General features: G+C 41.4%; 2 protein-coding genes across 5 annotated transcripts; one reads left to right on the top strand and one right to left on the bottom strand.

Moving 5' to 3' along the window:
• Window positions 1-250: 250 nt before the first annotated feature.
• On the top strand, window positions 251-9,229 carry LOC121609866 (myelin-associated glycoprotein-like). 3 transcript variants are annotated; one of them, XM_041941589.1, is made up of 12 exons: window positions 251-717; window positions 834-876; window positions 1,489-1,571; window positions 1,764-2,135; window positions 2,225-2,518; window positions 3,453-3,710; window positions 3,795-4,052; window positions 5,170-5,436; window positions 5,528-5,824; window positions 5,915-6,005; window positions 6,233-6,302; window positions 7,513-9,229. In XM_041941589.1, exons 3-12 carry the CDS (start codon window positions 1,526-1,528, stop codon window positions 7,759-7,761), a joined length of 2,202 nt encoding a protein of 733 aa, XP_041797523.1. In that variant the 5' UTR covers window positions 251-717; window positions 834-876; window positions 1,489-1,525; the 3' UTR covers window positions 7,762-9,229. The 3 variants fall into 3 exon arrangements, with proteins under 3 accessions (XP_041797523.1, XP_041797525.1, XP_041797524.1); XM_041941591.1 differs by having other exon boundaries at window positions 713-876; XM_041941590.1 differs by having other exon boundaries at window positions 713-1,228.
• si:dkey-24p1.1 (uncharacterized protein LOC556718 homolog) lies at window positions 7,140-19,010 on the bottom strand. Of its 2 annotated transcripts, none has more exons than XM_041941586.1 (17): window positions 18,796-19,010; window positions 18,081-18,155; window positions 17,572-17,982; window positions 16,876-17,151; window positions 16,031-16,282; window positions 15,590-15,847; window positions 15,206-15,502; window positions 13,880-14,173; window positions 13,017-13,286; window positions 11,282-11,551; window positions 11,093-11,168; window positions 10,932-10,995; window positions 10,694-10,833; window positions 10,425-10,482; window positions 9,601-9,695; window positions 9,452-9,515; window positions 7,140-9,187 (listed from the first exon to the last, which is right to left on the bottom strand). In XM_041941586.1, the coding sequence occupies exons 2-17, from the start codon at window positions 18,133-18,135 to the stop codon at window positions 8,945-8,947; spliced, it is 3,123 nt and encodes a 1,040-aa protein (XP_041797520.1). In that variant the 5' UTR covers window positions 18,136-18,155; window positions 18,796-19,010; the 3' UTR covers window positions 7,140-8,944. The 2 variants fall into 2 exon arrangements, with proteins under 2 accessions (XP_041797520.1, XP_041797521.1); XM_041941587.1 differs by having other exon boundaries at window positions 17,041-17,151.
• Window positions 19,011-19,033: the final 23 nt, after the last annotated feature.

Raw genomic sequence — 19,033 nt, 5'->3', positions numbered from 1 at the left:
AAACATTAATGTGCTGCTTTTCATACTACATACTCCATTTCAGCTCACGTTAGTACTGTTTGAATATCAGCATACAGGGTTGAACATTACTTATTTGGTGCGTTCAAGTGCTTGTGGAAAAATCGAGCCACAGAAGCATAAATCTTTTTTTTTTATATTATTATTAAAAGAAGCACTAAATTCACATTATATAAAATGTTCATCTTTGTGTGTCTTTGTTTGTCTGTTGACTTTCAACACAGCTCATGAATGTACTGCAGTGGTTGAAGAGTTAGAGCGTTTCCACCACAGTGTTTGTTTTAGCTGATTATCAGCATGACGATGACTGCATATTTATTTAGGTGCTGGAATACCTGTGCTGCAGGTAGTCACACTGTACCTTGTGTTATTGCTCCATCTGCTTTCTCACTTCCTCTTTATTTCAACAGTCTGATGAAGCAGTGAGTACCCTTAAAGTCATAAAACACTGAATGGAATCAGTGAATTTTCTAGCTCATAAAATAAGTTCCTTTCACAATTTATATCTGATATATAAATTCTGGTTTGAGACTGAAGAGATTTGCATGACTGTAGCGAAGAGGGAGAGTCTGAACCCTGCTGTTGTGCCGAGCGCCCCTCCCCAGACAAATCTCTCAAGAGCTGAGTGGGACATCCAGACACAGCACCAGTCGGACATGACTCAGGAGTTGGATTATTACCACTGACCCTTCAATGCTGGTAAAACCTTTATTTGCTCCTTTATCAGTTTCAAAATCTTATAATCAGATCTCAGTACTGTATCATTGTTTATGGAGTTGTGTATTTAAATCTAAAAGTTGCTCCTTTTGTTCCAGAAAATAAAGACCTCGTATGCTGAACATCATTGTTGGCTGTAAGGTAGGTCTGACTTATCCTGTTAATTAATGCAGCAGATCCATGCAGAAATTAATTTTTGTTTTTTAAGTACATCAACTTAAGCAGTCTTACTTGAACAATTTTAAGTAGGCTGCTTTCGCTCTGCTATCTGATCTTTTGTACCCGTAATTTATTTGGCACATTGTTCCGACGGTTGTTGCTGCTCGTTGCTTTCCAGGATACGGTTGTGCAAAACATATGCAAAAAATGTCCTCCTAGTTTGACATCATACCCCATTATTAAAGCCAGTGTAGCAGCAGGTTTATAGTCAGTAATAAATATCTCATGTTTTTCTCCCTCAGAAGAAAGAGGAATTTATTTGACCTTTTCACTGGTGAGACCAGCTACAACATTATTATTCTGTACTAAAAGTTACTGCAAGAATATTGTGCAGTTTTGTAGCTCATTAACTGCAACAGCTTTGCTTAAATACAACTCTGATTCTTTGTTTCTTTGTTCAGTTTTTTACTTTGTGTGTCAGATCAGATGAATACAAATTCCACCTAAAAACAGCATTTATTCTGCATCATCCTGCTTGTTCATAGCAGTTAACCAGGAGAGAAGAATTAATCATTGTTTTTAATGTGTGTCCAGTTTAATGTGTGTCGGCTCTTCAACCTGACAGAAAAGCATGAAAGGTGCTGTGAAGGTGTTCCTCATATGCTGTCTACTTCAAGGTAGGCTAGTGCACACAAGTGCTTTCCGGATGTCATGTTTGCAGCCACTCACAAATACTGCAGAATGAACTTTTGGTCTCAACCTTTACTTTTTGTGGGTGTCTGCTGTTATTATGGATGGCTTTGTTTTCCCTTCAGTAATGACGGTTTACAATTTTCAAGGTGTTTTGTTGCAATTTGTGACATTTATAGGTAGCTTATGCCAAAACTGGGCCATCTTCATGCCTCAGACAGTAAAGGGATTAAGTGGATCCTGCGTGAACATCCCCTGCACTTTCAGCTTGGACCCTAGCTACGATCAATACCTGGATGACACGTGTAAAGGCATTTGGAAGCAAGACAGCTGGAGTCAGATGCAGGTGTTTGATTCCAGCCTCACCGGTGCGAGCGCGAGCTCAAACATCCTGCAGGGAAACTTGACGGGGAACCTGCGTGAGAAGGACTGCACCACCATCTTCAACAACCTGCCGTTGAACCATCGCGACAGGTATTACTTCAGACTGCAGTGTGACAACCCACTGAAGTTCAGCTTTAAAAAAAACGTCATCCTCATCAAAGCGCAAGGTTTGTGTTAAGTCCTGTGACTCTTATAGATGTGAACCCTCGTGTTTTGGTATCCCTCCTGCCACTTCCTCCTTGTTTTTACTCCTCAGATTCACTGGCCAAACCTTCCATAACTCCACCCAACCTAGAGGTAGAAGAGGGGACTCCAGTGAGGTTGAACTGCTCGGTTATAGCTACCTGTCCCACCCTTCCTCCAGCTCTGACGTGGACCCCCAGTGTAGGTGACATTGAGGAGAACGTAGAAACCAAACTTGTCACCTCTGTTATGAACTTCTCCGCCTCTTACCTCCACAATGGGCAGAATTTCTCGTGCACCGTTCTCCACAACCGACAAGATGGCAGTGATCTTGTGTACGAACAAAGTTTGACCCTCCATGTTCATTGTGAGTATGTTTCTGGCATGTCTTTGTCTTGTTGTTGTGTTGGGTGTTGTTTCAGATGACACCATATCATGTCACATCACTTTGTGCAATGTGACGCCATGACATGTTGTGAAATCTCCATTCTTGCAGCTGTTTATCATTGATTGAGAAGATTGACACCACTCTCACATCTGTCTGTTAAATATGAAACTACAGCCAGCAGCTGGCTAGCTTAGCTTAGCACAAAGACTGGAAACAGGGGAAAACAGCTAGCATAGCTCTGCGGAGAGGTAACAAATCTGATACCCGGCATCTCTAATGCTCAATAATGGACATGTTACTGTGTATCTCATTTGTTTAAGTTGTGGTTACTCCTGGTTGCATGGCAACCCCTCGATGACAGTACAGGAAGATAAAATTAGACTTTATTAATCCCCAGGCGGGGAAATTTGGGTGTTACAGGCATCAGCAATAGCGGTAGGAAAATAACAACAGAAATACAAAATAAAAGATGACTATAAAGAACTATAAAAATATGTAGGAAAATATATATATTACCACAAAGAACTGTAAAAAATATTGCCAGAAAAAATATATTGTCAAAAATTGTGTATTCACAATTTTATCAGAAATTGCACAAGTTACTGCGCCTGATCAAGAAAGTTGCGGCATAAATTCTTTTGGATTTTGTACAAAAAACAAAATATAAAATGTAAATTAGTGAGCTTTAGAGGTGCAGGTAGTTTTTTGTAGTTTTTCAGGTCATGCTAGCTGTTTCCCCCTGTATCCAGTCTTTGTGCTAAGCTAATCATTAGACAACAAGCTGATGAACATTTAGCAGCTAAAAAGACATCAGATGTCGCTAGAAACAGAGTGAAGACAAACAGAGTTTGTAAAATGTAAAAATATGTTTATGTAGGTATTTCACATTTATATTCTCAAAATTCTCTTTCAGATCCTCCAAATAACACATCAGTCAGTTACTCTGGTCCCGTGCAAGAAGGCAGCTCGGTGACTCTGACCTGCGACGCTAACGCGAATCCAGCTGTGGACAGCTACACCTGGTACAAGGTGGTTGGAGATCATGTGACAGCAATGGGGTCTAAGAAGAGACTCTCCACTACGGTCTCAGAAGTCGACAGCCAGTTTTACTGCAAAGCCAGTAACAAATATGGAGCCCAGAACTCAACCGTCACTCAGATAGATGTGCACTGTAAGTCAGACTGAAACAGAAGTGCAGGTGACAAATACTGATCAGCAACATGGACTGAAGCCATACTTGTGTTTGTCTTTCCAGTTCCTCCAAAGGAAACCACAGTGGTCGTTGACCCTGATGGTCCAATAGTGGAGGGCAGCTCCGTTACTCTGGTCTGCAGGAGCCGAGCCAACCCAGCCGTGACCAACTACACCTGGTACAAAGATGAGGTGGAGAGGGAGACCGGATCGAGCTTAGTTATAAACGGCGTCGACGCGAGCCACAGTGGGGACTACCGCTGTGCAGCAAAAAATGAGCTGGGAGAGGACGTTTCCTCGGCGATTCAGCTGGACATTCAGTGTAAGTTCATTCTGCACAGTGAAGACATTGATTTACGCTGCAAACACACAACAAACCTGTATGTTTCCAGCGTGTCCATATACTGAACATGGCTCTACTGTATATCCAGCTGTGGTCACCCAAACATGATCTGAAGCCAAGTCTCAGTCACGGGGCGGCACTACGGCGTCTGGACAGTGGACAGTAACGCTTTGTCGCACTGCACGACAACCTCAAAATCCTGTCTGTCAGCGGTCCGTCGTTACTGAGCACTGTTGTACGTCCACATGCGTGCCAGTGTGTTAATTCATGTGTGGATGTTTTGTTTGGTTTGACGACGTCATTTCCAACCAGAGAAAATGAAGAGACGTCTCAGTTTGCTGAAGATGTAGTCCGTGGACGTATTTAAAGAACTTTATAGCATCGATGAAACACAAACCTTTCATTTCCACGACACATACCTGCTTTTTCTTTTACTCTTTAACTCAACCTTTAGTAAATTGGTTCATTGAAAAATAGGTTTGACATAATATTGCGTTGTGTTTTACTGCCCAGTAGAGGAGGCTTGATTTGAAACACAGTTCTCCTCATGAGGTCCAAGGTTGAGTCTTTCCAAAAGATCCTTTTAGTATCTGTTTTGGAGCTTTTGCTCATGATCTTCATCAGCAGGAACAGTTTGCACAGTTCTCGTGGAATTGTAGATGCTCAGATTTGCATTGAGACTTCTTGTCTGTGTTGCCTTAAAAGTTATGATTCAAATATCATTTGCAACCTTGGAAGCAACTTTTGAGAAAACCTCACCCTCCCTCTAAAACTGAACAGTGCAGTGCTGTAGTTGTTGCAAGAGATCTGAGATTCTGGTCACATCTGATTGTTGTCACTTCGTTGTAAATCCATGCTGCCAACACGCTGTCTTCAATGGGTCAAGAAAACACACCCCAAAGTCCCCCCTGAAAAGAAAAATGTGACTACTGTCAGGCTCTCGGGATGAAAATGTGAGGCATATCCTCCGTCCCTCTTTTTTCTGAAAGGTATCAAATAGTGTGACACCAACTTAAGATACCAAATCACCACAGCCTGAAAACAAAGCAAGCAAGAACCTTGAAAGCAGGACTAACAGACACACTTTCTGTTCCAGATCCGCCTAAGAACACCTCAGTTTCCTCAGACCCCTCCGGCCCTGTGCCGGACGGCAGCTCCGTCACGCTGACCTGCACAAGCATCGGCAATCCAGCGGTGGTTAACTTCACCTGGTTCCGAGTTGCTGGGAGAGAAAAGGAGATGGTGGGCTCGGAGCGAGACCTCGTCTTCAACGCGACCAAACTCTCGGAGGATCAGTATTACTGCGAGGCTCTGAATGTCCACGGAGCTGAATGCTCAGAGCCTGCGCGTCTGGATGTCACATGTGAGATTTATTCATCTAGTTATTTAATTGTCAGCATTTATTTTTCCCTAGAAGTTTGACCGAGCATGTACAATTACCTTCTCTGTCTCAGTCGCTCCAGAGATCCTTCCCTCCTCCCGCTGCGTCAAGATTTTATCGCAGATCCGATGTTCCTGCGACAGCCAGGGGAACCCCCCTCCCTCCCTGGTTTGGGAATTGGCCGGGGTGCCTGTCAATCACTCTGCTGACATCCCGATCAGGGAGGTTCCCCTGGGGAGCGTGGGCATGAGGAGCCTCATCAGCTTGTACCGTCTGGATGAAGACATGCCCTCTTTGGTCTGCGTCAGCATCAACTCACTGGGCTCTGTTAGTTTTCTCTTCAACATGTCCTCCAGTGAAACACAGCTAGGTAGAGGACTCATTCATATTCAGCGTTCCTTCTGCATGATCTGCCTCTTTCTGGTTTTGCTGACTGATGTGGTTTATGGGGACTTTTCAGGCCTCCATACTGTGTCTCTGTTGGTCGGCTCTGCAGCGGGAGCTCTGGGGATGCTGCTGGTGTGTGTCCCGCTGCTGCTTTTCTTTTGCAGGTGAGAAACAGCAGCAGCTAACACCTTAAATACAGCACGGTTAACCAGAAAGTCTGGTTTCACAATGAGACAGAAACACATTTATGAAGTTGTTGTCAGGGGTGCGACTTGTACGGTGACCAGGCTGGTCTTCAGTTTCAGTTTGCAACCATGACTACCCTGAATAACACCAAATATGACCATGACATGTCTGTACATATAACAATGACTTCTTCTGTTGGTTGTAGGAAGAGGAAAGGCAGTATTTCAGCTGATAAGGGACTGGTGGACACTTCAGACATTCTAGTTACTAATGAGGTGAGTTTATGTCCTTGCACACACCTACACGTGTATGTAGGTGAAAACTGGTGAAAACAGAAATCACTGAATTTAAAGCACCGGTTAAGTATGTTTAAGAAATCAGCTTTTTGCTGTTAAAGGATAACTTTCGTTTTTTACAACCTGGACCTTATTTGTAGCATTAAATACGCCCATTTACTCATCCAGACAACTTTTGTGGCATTTGGAGTCGTTTTGAAGAAATTAGCCCCAGAGGAGCGGCGCGTATATCCATGTAATGCGAGTACTCGGTGCATCCATGCGCAGCCTCTATATAACGCATAATCTGTGGCGAAACTCGTTCATTTTCCAATATTTTGTTATATGCTGGTGCTATTCCCCTCTGAGCCCGTGGTGCATGTTATCAACATCCGGCGTCTCTAGACAACTACCTCTGACGTGGATGATGTCATTACCGAACGCCGGGCACTGCAAGCAGCCAAACACAACACGGCTGACTCTGCGGCGGTCGGCTACGAATACGCAATAACGAACCATAGCTGTGCCAAACTACAGCTAAACTAGCCGACCGCCGGCTCAGAGGGGAATAGCACCAGCATATCATAACAAAATATTGGAATATGAACGAGTTTTGCCGCAGATTATGCGTTATATAGAGGCTACGCATGGATGCCCCGAGTACTCGCATTATACGGATATACGCGCCGCTCCTCTGGGGCTAATTTCTTCAAAACGACTCCAAATGCCACCAAAGTTGTCTGGGTGAGTAAATGGTCGTTTTAATGCTACAAATAAGTTCCAGGTTGTAAAAAATGAAAGTTATCCTTTAAAGAGTAATGAGTGTCACCTCTTAGTGTCCAGTAAAGAAATACTGTAATCATCTATACGCTGAGTGTCGAACACCTGCTCACTGTGAGCACGAGAGGTGGATGTTTGGAGTTTTTTCCTTCATATAAAGAGCACAGCTGTGGTGAGCTTGGATTCATGTCCGTTACAATGATTTGCCTGTGGACCTGATGATAAATGCTTTACAATTTATCTGATAATGCGTCACAACTTATAAACCTCTTATAAAGCAGTCATTATTACAAAGTGGTTGTCATGTTCTACAATGGGGTGTGTTGCTATATGGAGTGTGGGGGAAAAGCTTATTTCCCACAATGTTGTCATGTAATTGGGCGTCACTGGGTGAAGAGAAATACAAAATTGCCCTCTTGTTTTCTCGTAGACAAACTCGTCAAAGGTAGATGTGATTTATGCCAATAAAGCCATTGTGGAACAGGAAGGAGCTGCTGAGGAAAACCTTGTCCACTACGCCAGTGTGAACTTCGCTAAACTGCAGGCCAAGCCAGAGGGAAAGCTCGAACAAGGGGAGATCAGAGGCCTGGCCTCCAAGACGTCAGAGTATGCTCAGATCCGCCTGCACTCCAGAGGAGACAACGGAGGCCGTGCAAATGAAGAAGAGACAGTCAAGTGAGTCAGTCATTTAAATGATAGCTGAAACGCAGGACTTTATGATGATTCAGTTTTGCGCAGTCAGCGGAGTCCAGCTGAGCAGAACAACCTCGTAAAGTCTGCAGCAGCTGCGATGCAGGCAGTCTTAACTCTTTTCTGTCAGTCCTTCCTGGATCTCTTTACTGAAAAATGTCTAGCACATTTTATATGCATAAAGTAGGTAGTTACATGACACAGATGTCAGTTAATCTGAATACTGGGGATGAACCTTTAACCACCCCACAATCAACCATAACGACAAATGTTCCCTTTAAACTCATGACTTTTATAGTTCAGTGTAGCTGTTTAATGTTTCAATGCTAACTTCTCTTAATTTATTTAAGCCCTTTGTGCAGAGTGAAAGAAGCACGTCCAGAGTGACATTTGTCAACCACTTTTTTAAATGATAATTTTACATTTGTTCTTTGTTAAAAAATTAAATATGTTTGTGCTTGTTTATAAAAATGCCGTTCCTTCTGCAAAAGCTGAAGTCGAATCGTGTAATGAAATGGGGCATTATGCCCATCACACGCTGTTTCAACATGCATATTTCAGAAACAAGCATCAGTGAAGCTACTGCTGTACAGCTTTACAACATTTACAGCCATGTCAGGATGTTCACAAACGTCACACTGATGTCATTAAAGCTTTACAAATATGTACATTTCCCCATACATTCTTTCAGGAGTTAATATGTTAAAATTGACCTTTATCTGTTTGGGGTTTGGATAAAGCTCCAAACGATGGTCACTGTCCTCTCTTCTGTTTGTTACTTGTTAATGCACACAAATGAAAAATGATGCAGTAAAACAACAATAATACATTGTAATGTAAATACAATACAGTACAGTGACTCAGACACAAGGTGGGTGTACCCGTAAGGTAGGCTAAGAATATCGCAACGTTTTCTGGAGAAACTGATGATTTTCACTGAATATGAAATTCAGTAAATATTTCCTCAGGCCTGGGACACACTGCCTGTCTCTACGTGCGACGCCTACCTCACTGAACCAGAATGAGGCTAAGCCTGGCCTAGCATACTGCAAAATAAATGGAGTATTGCAGTGTGCAGTATATAGCACATATCATACCACATGTGATAAATCCGACATGCTAATGGGTAATTGCAGTGTGAAGGAGGAGAGACGGCTCGGCCCACCTTAAACTCAGATTTTGACCTGAGAGTACTGCGTCTCCTCTTCATCAGAGGTGCTGGAGTCGCTGCTTGAGTCGCTGCTGGAGTCCCTGGCGGCTCTCTGATGTCCAGTCTTTGCCTTGAAGTTCACCTGTGAATAATTGAGCTCCACTTCATCCTCACTGGTGTCGGTGTCATAGTTCAGGGGATTTGGAGATTTGGCTGCGTGTGCTGCACTGACGTTCTCGTAGTCCACCAGCTTCTTTGGTTCATTCTGGGAGGATAAGATCATTTGTGTCATCAATTGCGACACTATCTGGATTTGATGCACAGCAAAATTCATATTAACATACATTTGATTTGATTTTTTTCAGGGAATAAATTTCTTAACAGGAAACATCATCTTTGCTACAGCATTGTGGGCACACAGATGTACTAAAGAGGACATACTTCTGCTTTTCTAGATTTCAAAATTAGCTTCACTGCAACCACAAGCACAATATAGATCAACCATTAATAGGATTTATAGGTTTCTGACCTTTTTAGCTGGCTTCTGCTTAGACACCATAGCATACACGACATTCTCCTCCGCCAGCTTCTTCCTGGAAAAACAAACATCACTATAAAATCTGCCATGAAATAATACCTCTCTCATTGTGGGATTACATGAGGACCATAAATTCTCACATTTGCTTATTTCCAAAGTGTACAGAGGCGTAGTTGAGAGACTCGTCCTTTGTGTGTCCACCTTGCTGTGTGACTGGCTTTTGTGCCGAGGGACCCTGAGCAGATGCAGACGGGAGACGTCAGTGAATGCACAGTAGCAAGTGAATCACTTCATTCATGCCTTTAAAAAGTGGAAGCTGTGGGTCGTCCGGCGATTCATTGCTCCACAATACTGAATGATTAGTCCTGACAAGCAGTGATGGCAGAGCTGTAGCACAGAGGGCAGAGCAACAGCTTGATCACTGAAGGACACATCCGGCTGTCACAGCACAACCAGACAAACACTGATTTTCAGAGACTGAGACCAATGCAGATGTTTGCACAGCAGTTTTTTTTGCGTGTGTTTGCACAGTTATTAAGCCCTTTTTTTCAAGATATCATCTTATGGGACTTTGGGGGTTTGTTATATTGCCAATAAAACAAAATTGAACTATTTTTTAAATCAGGATTGTTTTAGAAATTAGGATAATAATTGTTTATATATAATTAATTATAAGGATTTGATATTATAAACTTTTAACCTAGCTAGGCAGGTAGGGGGAAATCTGGGCCTTTGCTAACTAACACATGACCAAAAGGTCATTTGCTAAAAGTTTTTTTTTTTTTTTTTTTTTCGGTTTCACAGTTGTAGTGTTTTATGAGGCTGTTTTCAGGGAAGAATTTCCATCATATCAAAGATGGACAACATATCATGACTTTTTGTGCCTAAACCGAGTTAACCTCCCCAAACACTGGTTCCTACAATTATTGAACTTGTGAAACGTGCTTTGAATTGCGTGACTAACCTGTTTTGCAGCGGGCAGATTCACAGTGCAGTAAACACTGTTGATGTTGGATGCAGGCCTGTGGCACAACAATGTCAACAAGAATTAAACCATGCATGCTCAGTGACAGAACATCATAAATGACAGGGCAGACTCTCATTGTGTGACTCGTGTCTGAGGATCTTAATGGACGCTTTGACTCCAGTGCGAGCAGCAGCAGCATCCAGCGCTCCGTCCTACAGAGCGTGCCTTGTCCTGGGTGGGGACAGTGTGTGCGGCTGCTGTCTTACGTGGTGTCTGGACGAGGCTGGCGTTGCTGAGCCTGTGGACGGCGCCGCTGCTCTGGCAAGAGGTCATCTCTGCTCCTGAACGGCTCTGCCGTGACGGGCTCGCTCGTCAGATTCCTCCTCCCGGCGCAATTCCACCAACCCTGAATCGGTTTACACACACATACACACGAAGATGTGTCATTTTTGTCCAGATTTGTTCAATAAAGAAGCAGAAAAGGTTGCACAGATGAGTCGTCACCAGAAAGCCAAAACAGGATGGTGTGCTTGTAGATCCTTGTTGAATTGATTTGTTCCTCTTGTGTCTGAAAACATAAAGGGACATTGCAGTGGTTACACATGCCACATGACCTGTGAAATTTAGGTATTTTCAGCAGAAAGCATTTGTTTTTCATACTTTACCTATAGACAAAGAAAAGGATGAGAACAAGTAGCAGGATAGCAAGGAAGGTGTACATCAGGGCTGTCATAAAGCCTCCTGTGGTCAGAAGAGACAGAGCATCAGAGTTTAGACACAGAGAAGTGCCATAGTTCCAAACCTTCAACATGCCTGCTTTATGAAAGCAACATACAGACACATGATTCACTCACGGTCAACAAACAGCTCGACTGGGTCAGACGACTTTTGACTGAGTTCATTTTTTGCGATGCAGTAGTAGACTCCCGGTTTGTCTGAATACACCGTGTAGCTCTGACGATCGAACACTTTCACATCCCCTTGCTTGTCCTTTCTCTTCTTGTACCATGAATACTCTGTGGCTGGGGGATAGCTGTCACTGCTGCAGTTCAACCTCACCGAACTCCTCCCTTTAGGCTGCTTCTGCTCTGCTTCTCTTGTGATGTTTGTGTGTTTGGGAGCATCTAAGCAGGAAATTAAGGACAAAGTTATCTTATTGTTGAGAGATCACACAGGAATAAAGAGATACCTTTAAGCCACTGTGTCGAATTTGAAAAGTTCCTTTTGCCATACCCCCAGTGGTAAAAAGACACAAAGCAATGAAGTGCTCACAAGCATTAACTTACTCCACAAGAACAACTGAAACATACTTTTTTCCTTTTAATAAACATTGCAGTGGTTGTTAATTTTATTTTGGATGAATTAAAAGCAGAAATGTTAAAACTGATTTGTCGACCAACATTATTGTCTTAAGGTGGAGACTGTGCTAGCGCTATGGAGCTATTTTCTTACGAGTTTTTATTATCATGACTGCTGTGACACAAACTGCATTGCTGCCACGTTCCAGGTGATTTAACATTCAGCGTGTTTATGAAGCTTTATGGAAACACTGAATGCAAACGAAACTTTGTTAACAAGAAAACTCTTCTGGATCCCAATTAAACCAAGCAGGTCTATCTGCAGACACACAGTGCATTCCTACTACAGGAGATGCCCTTGAAATGGTTCAGTCGAGGAATCAGTGCCTGGTTTAGGTTTAGGAAAAGATCTCAGTGGGTGTGTCATGTAGTCTGCGAGACAGCAGATAGACCCTTCTCACTTAAGCTTCCATTCTCCTGAAAATCTGAAGTGTGGTAAAAATGCAAAAAATTATACGATTTCCTTAAAGGATAACTTTCGTTTTTTTACCACCTGGACCTTATTTGTAGCATTAAATACAACCATTTACTCACCTAAACAACTTTGGTGGCATTTGGAGTCATTTTGAAAAAATTAGCCCCAGAGGAGCGGCGCGTATATCTGTATAATGCACAGCCTCTATAAACGCATAATCTGCGGCGAAACTCGTTCATATTCCAATATTTGTTATGATATGCTGGTGCTATTCCCCTCTGAGCCGGCGGTCGGCTAGTTTAGCTGTAGTTTGGCACAACTATGGTTCGTTATTGCAGAGTTAGCCGTGTTGTGGCTGGCTGCTCGCAGCGCCCGGCGTTCGGTAATGACATCATCCACGTCAGAGGTCGTTGTCTAGAGACGCTGGATGTTTATAACATGCCACCATGGGCTCAGAGGGGAATAGCACCAGCATATCATAACAAAATATTGGAATATGAACGAGTATTGCTGCAGATTATGCGTTATATAGAGGCTACGCATGGATGCCCCGAGTACTCGCATTATATCGATATACGCGCCGCTCCTCTGGGGCTAATTTCTTCAAAACGACAACATTACTCTTAATAGTGGTGTAGTGTATATTGTATCTGCAACTTAAATGAGTATGGTTGTGTGTTGTCTTATTCTTAGCTGGCCCAGTTGTTATATAAAATCAAATCTAACTGAAGTGCTCCTGTACATAATGTTTTTGGCCTCAAACTGTATTTAAAATATCAACAAAAATAACCATCATGAGTGCTTCAGTCTACTCACACATGACTTCAACGTTGGCCGGCTGTGAGCGTCCGGTCCCCATTTCATTAGTGGCCGCACAGCTGTACAGTCCTCTATCAGAGGGACTGACAGACTTCATTTGGAGGGTCTGAGTCTTCGGGAAGCTTTCTCCCCTCAAATCAGTCGTCTTCATCCAGGTGAAAGAGGTCACTGCTGGGTGGGACTGGGCAATGCACTTCAGTGTCAATGAGGCGTTTTCATTCACAATAAGACTGGGCCGCGCTTCTACTGTCACAGCTTTTGGACGATCTGTACCAAAAATAGAGTAAAAAAAAAAAGAGTCAGATCTAACATGGTCTGATTGTGATTGTAGGTAAAAGTCCTGCATTAATAATTTCACTTAAGCAGTACAATAGCAGAAAAATGCACTTTAAGTATCTGTAAGTACAGTACATTAGTTTGTAAGCAGTATTTTAATGTTAAATGTCTGGTTTGAACTACTTTATATTTTGTTCGCTACTTTATCTACAATAATGCAGGTGTGTTTTGTATGTGAAACCTCGATCTTCAAAGTAGTTTGTAACTCTACTGTGTGTCTAATAAATGGAGTGGTATTGCAGTATAAAGTGGCAGTCGAATACAAGTACCTCAATATTGTACTTAAATATGCAGTACAGTACTGGAATAAATGTATTTAGTTACTTCCTGCCACTAATTTTAGCTGTAGCGGCTAATGCGTTAGCAACTGAGTCCACGCCCTGTACGTTTGATTCAGTTATAACCACCACAACGTGACTTTATTTCACATGGAAAGATGATAAAGATCTACTTTCGCCATTTGAAATCAAGGTGTTTTTGACATTTGATTAGCAAGAAGGTAATGAAACCACTGAATCACTCACATTTCACCTCCAACTCCCTTTGCTTGCTTGTGCTTGAACCTTCGCTGTTCTTTGCCTGGCAGGTGTAAAGGCCTGCGTGGGTCGAAGTTACGTTAATTGTGTATTTGAGAGTGTTGGAGTCACGATGTGTAAAGGGTCGAGTGGAAGACAGTTCTGAACGCTGAGCATTTGGTTTAGAAGTCCTGATCAAGGTGAGACTTGATGGTGGGGAGCTTTCAACAGTGCAGTTAATGACGATGAGCTGGCCTTCCCTGGCCTCAGTATCCATAGACAGCTTGAGATTGGTGGGAGGATCTGTAGAGAGGAAGCAGCATGTGTGCTTGAATTTCAGGAGAATTTCAGGAGTATTCAGTCATTTTTAAACATGTTGCGTAATATTTCAGCAGCAGACCATGAACAGGAAGTCAACCTCCGTCCTCAAAGCTTAAGCACTTGAGAGTTGACATTTTAGAAAACACGCTTATTTGTTTTAAGGTGAAGATTTGGAAGGAAAGGTCGACACCAGATCTCCTGTCCGTTGAATACAAGGCTACAACCACCAGCAGGTTAGCTTAGCTTAGGGCAAATACTGAAAATTGCCGAACAGTACCTCTCCTTGGTCAAACAGTAATATACTTCAGTGTATTAAAAATATAATTTAAGTATAGAAAAGTTATTAAGAGCACACTTTCACTTTTTGTGCTTACAGTATATTTGACATATACAAAAGTGACTAAATAGAAGTCATTAAGTTCTACTTTGATGTACTAAAAATGAATATACTAATTCTACAATACTTAAAGTGGTATTTTTAAAGTACTTATAAATATAATGTATTATAAAGTACAAACACTTCTAGCAGTCATGCAGTGTATTTCTGAAAAGTATACTTATTTTCAGTTCTACACCATCAGCGTGCTTATTAAAAGTGTACTCTGATTTCACTTAATTGAAAGTGTATATTTCCAACACATGGCTATATAATTGTACTGAAAGTGTAAATGCTCTTAATTTATGATTTTCACTGTTGTACTTCGGTACACTTAAAGTATACTCACTTATAACTATAGTGGTACTCAAGGACTATTTGAGTACACTTAAGTAAATATGGCAAAAACAACACAAACAGGCAGGCTTTAGAGGTGCTGGGAGGTGGACAGTAACTGCCGCACAGGGCCAGGCTAGTGGATTCCAGTCTTATGCTAGGCTAAGCTAACAGGCTGCTGGCTCCAGTTTTATATTTAGCGTACAGACATGAGAGTGAGGTTTTTTGGTGATTGGTGAGTCAATCAGGTGTCTATGCAGTTTTTATACACACAACATTTTCAGCATTACAGAATTACTTACAGAGTACTTTTATGCAAACTTGCCCACTATCATCCCCAGTTTTGATGCTGTTGGTTGCGTTACACGTGTAACAACCTTCATCTGTTCTTTGTACAGGGTGCAGAGTTAGACGGTTAATCTTAGTTGTATGCGATGTCCACTGTGGTGGGTTGAACTGTCCTTTCGCTTTGTAACGGTACCAGGAGTATTCCACTGGCACAGGATTGGCTTCAGTGTTACAATAGAATGTAAGCCAGTTACCAACTTTCACATTTTCAGTATTTTCACTCTTGGAAATTTTCGTATTCCTTGGGCCGTCTGGAGAGAGGAGGCAACTGTTACTGTCACTTCACATGGATACAGATTTCCTGATGTAGATGCAGGACAAGGAGCTATGAAACTTACATTGAACCATAATTTGAAGTGGCTGTGATGTTCCAGTGCCTACGCTGTTAGTGGCACTACATGTGAAGGAGCCACTGTCCTCAGGCTCGACACGTTTAACATACTGGTATGTACTGCAACCAGTATCAACCCCATCTTTAAACCAAGAGTAGGTGTGAGGTTGTGGATTGCTTTTCCTCACATCACATGTTAAAGCAATTTCATCCCCTTGTTTAACCACAGCAGGCGACGTCATGCTTACCTCAACTTGAGGCGCATCTGAAACAGAAGATTTAAGTGTAAATTAAATGGAAAAAAAAAACATTTGATTTTTTTTGTTTACAAAATACCACAGCAAAATGGCACAAAAGTACAGCAGTATTACAGGAGTTAAAACAACTGACTCAAAAACATCAAACATCAAATAAAATGAATTCAAGTAGTAAGAAAGGAATTACTCACATGTAACATCAATAATGACCGTGTTTGATCCCACTTTTCCATGTGTGTTGTTAGCTTCACAGTAGTATTGTCCACTCTCAGAGCCCTGAATTGATGGGATCTTCCATTCTGCCTCTGAGGACATTTTCTGTTTGTTTCGAAACCAGGTGAAGGTGGGCGCAGGACGTCCTTTGGCAAAGCAAGTGAGAGTCACACGATCTCCTTCCTTGATGTTTGTAGAACTTACTTTAGCCAATGTTCCTTGAGGAGGATCTGTGACAATAAATTAGTACGGTGAAATCAGCCTACATGCAGCAGACTGTTTTCACATATCAAATATGAAGGACAGGAATGGAGCCATACTGTGTTTTTTAGTCTCAGTAAAGTTATCTAAAGTGGTCTAACAAATAGCCAAATATTTAAATGATTTATATTACATTTTTAAAATTCTGTTTTTCAGACATATAACTAGGCTGTTGCACTGGGCATAAAATATTAGAGAGCATGAAAACTGCGTCCTAAAGTTATGTAATTCAGTTGTGTTGTGTGCTCCTTTAATGTTGCGTTGTGCTGCTGCAATACGTTCAGCAATAACTGCTCAAAATGTACTTGTACACCACATAAATAAGAGGTATGAAGTTTGAGTTATGAATTAAAAAAGAAACAATCTGCACTTCTCAACTGATCAGAATTGTAGATATATGCCTGTTCCTACTGCTGAATTTCACAAATGTTACTTTAGTCTGTGCAGCATTACAAAGCATTAATTACTATTAGCTCCTGTATTTAAAATAAAAAGGGCAACCATTCACATTTGGACCACATATTCCTTCCTTATATCACACGCCCTCCATTCATGAACTTACATTCGACAGTTACACTGATACTCCAAATCAAGTATGGGTCTATGTTATTTTGTATTTGGCATGAAAACTCCATCCCATCGTGCTTCCAGTCGGCTTTAAAGCTGGCTTTTTGTGTTCCGTCTCGTTCATATCTTGATTGCAGTGTTGGGGACTGTTTTGACAAACCTTTTATTTGTGGGTTTGAAGGACACGAACTTAAAGTGGAGCATGTGAGCGTTACCGTGGCAGATTGGGTTACTGGAGGTGGTTTCTGAAAAGTGATGGGGCATGGATTTTCTGAAAATATGAAAAGGAGACGATATCAGCAGAAATGTAAAGGTGAACATATATAGTAGCAGTTAATTTTAATCAATACAGCATTACTATGAATAGACTAGTACTTGTCTTTTAGGCTCTTGTGGTATGTGACCAAATATTTCCAGCTATGTTTTACCATTCAGTAAGTGATAAACGTGCAGTGAGCAGTCAGAAATCAGATTATGCTTGAGTTCACACGAAGTGAGACGAGTTGCTACAGTGAAACAAAGCATCCAAACAACCAACACAACTTACTTTGATATTTATCATATCATTGAACCTTAACCAATCCGATCCTTTCTGCCTGCAGATCAGCTCATCTCTCAGTGTTAGCATAGCTCATTTCATTGCTTGGTGTTTTCTGAAAATATCTTTTAGTATTCTGATCTTTGTACTTACCTGTAACTGTGAGGTTCACTTCATCTGTTTTCCATTTTTCCTTATACTTTCCTACAAATCTAAAACTATAGCTCCCGCTGTCAGTTGTGGTCAGGTTGCAGATTAAAATACTGCAAAGTATTTTTGAGTCTTGAGGACGACTCTGCCAGTGTGAAGATGGAGAACCGATATATTTCACTCTGCCTGCAAAGTCTGGACTGACAGGACGAAGTGAGGTATCAGTGCTGTAAATGACAGTGCCAATATAAACACTGCCATTCCAATTACTATCCTTCATCCAAAACCAGTAGGCATCCTGATCATTAACTGTAAAAGTGGATCTGCATTGGATTTCAATGCAGGACCCCTCTTGAGCTGTCAGGGGACCGCCATCTAATTTGAAGAGGATCTGTGGCGTGGTGTAAGAAAAATCTGTAGGGGTAAAAACACAAATTCAAATAATGTCTGTGACTTTAATGCAAATGTGAGAAGCAAACATTGTTCTCATAGCGGAGAAATAACATTCCTACTTGTTAGTAGGGTCAGAAATACGAACCACCCGACTGTCTGAACATACATCTTCATGCAGCACTAAAGCTTGATATCTGCAATGGAAAAAATAAAACAAAAAGTATTTATTTACTAAACACTTTAAACTAGCATAGTTACCAGGTTTTTAGTTATTTTTTCAATGCTATCAGAATTTGTTATTTAGTGTTGGTAAAAAAAAGACTTAAATACAAAACACTGAGGCTGATTGTTTTGTTGTTGAACCCCGGTGTAGTTAATAATTGTCATTGTAAAATATAACTTGGAGGAAAATTGTTTAAATTGTTTTTTGTTTAAGTCACTTTTGTCATATTCACCAGCCGTGCAAGCAGACCTATAATACACCACACAATATACTGAGAGTGCCGACAGAACAGTGCAGTTTTTTTACAGATTGAATCATTTATCCCTCCAAAATGTAAACGTTATTGTAAAAAATGTGTATAACCTCCATATACAGTGCATGACAATAACATGTGTTACATGTGTCACTGAGCAGGAGAAAGCTGAATCCAAATCACTAAAAACTGAATACATGTTTCCATTCAATTCAATGTCAAAACTCTCTTTCTCTGAACACATACACATGGCACCATCTTGATGATTGAGATTAACATTTATACACAGAGGTGATTTTTTCGCTTTAATAGAAGAAATATTGTAGACTTAAAGATACGAAAATAAACTTGTTCTTACCTCTGAGATTTTGCTATTTGCAGTCTGGGGCACACACCATTGCTCTAAAACAAGATTTAAAAAAGGAAGTTTTCACGCTTGACCCAAAATCTTGAAGAATTTGCATGCCCAATCATGCAAGCCAGAGAACGCAATCTTTTCTAGTTCTACTGATGAGGAGATCTAGTATTTCTTCCCTCAACTTGTAGCCTGCTACAGTGTGTGCACAGCTGAATTTCCTCTCACTTCCTCTACTGCT

This window comes from Chelmon rostratus, chromosome 8 (genome assembly GCF_017976325.1).
Source record: "Chelmon rostratus isolate fCheRos1 chromosome 8, fCheRos1.pri, whole genome shotgun sequence".
Taxonomy (NCBI): domain Eukaryota; kingdom Metazoa; phylum Chordata; class Actinopteri; order Chaetodontiformes; family Chaetodontidae; genus Chelmon; species Chelmon rostratus.
Note: the sequence above shows the minus strand (reverse complement) of the source record. Positions and strands in the feature narration are given on the sequence as shown.

Coding starts and splice junctions, on each gene's coding strand:
- LOC121609866 (XM_041941589.1), top strand. CDS start 1,526: ATGAAAGGTGCTGTGAAGGTGTTCCTCATATGCTGTCTACTTCAAG. Junction 4,053..5,169: donor GATTCAGCTGGACATTCAGT/GTAAGTTCATTC, acceptor TTTCTGTTCCAG/ATCCGCCTAAGAACACCTCA. Junction 5,437..5,527: donor TGCGCGTCTGGATGTCACAT/GTGAGATTTATT, acceptor TCTCTGTCTCAG/TCGCTCCAGAGATCCTTCCC.
- si:dkey-24p1.1 (XM_041941586.1), bottom strand. CDS start 18,135: ATGAAGATGTATGTTCAGACAGTCGGGTGGTTCGTATTTCTGACCCTA. Junction 17,152..17,571: donor AGTGAACCTCACAGTTACAG/GTAAGTACAAAG, acceptor TCATATTTTCAG/AAAATCCATGCCCCATCACT. Junction 11,552..13,016: donor GGCCAACGTTGAAGTCATGT/GTGAGTAGACTG, acceptor TTTCCTGCTTAG/ATGCTCCCAAACACACAAAC.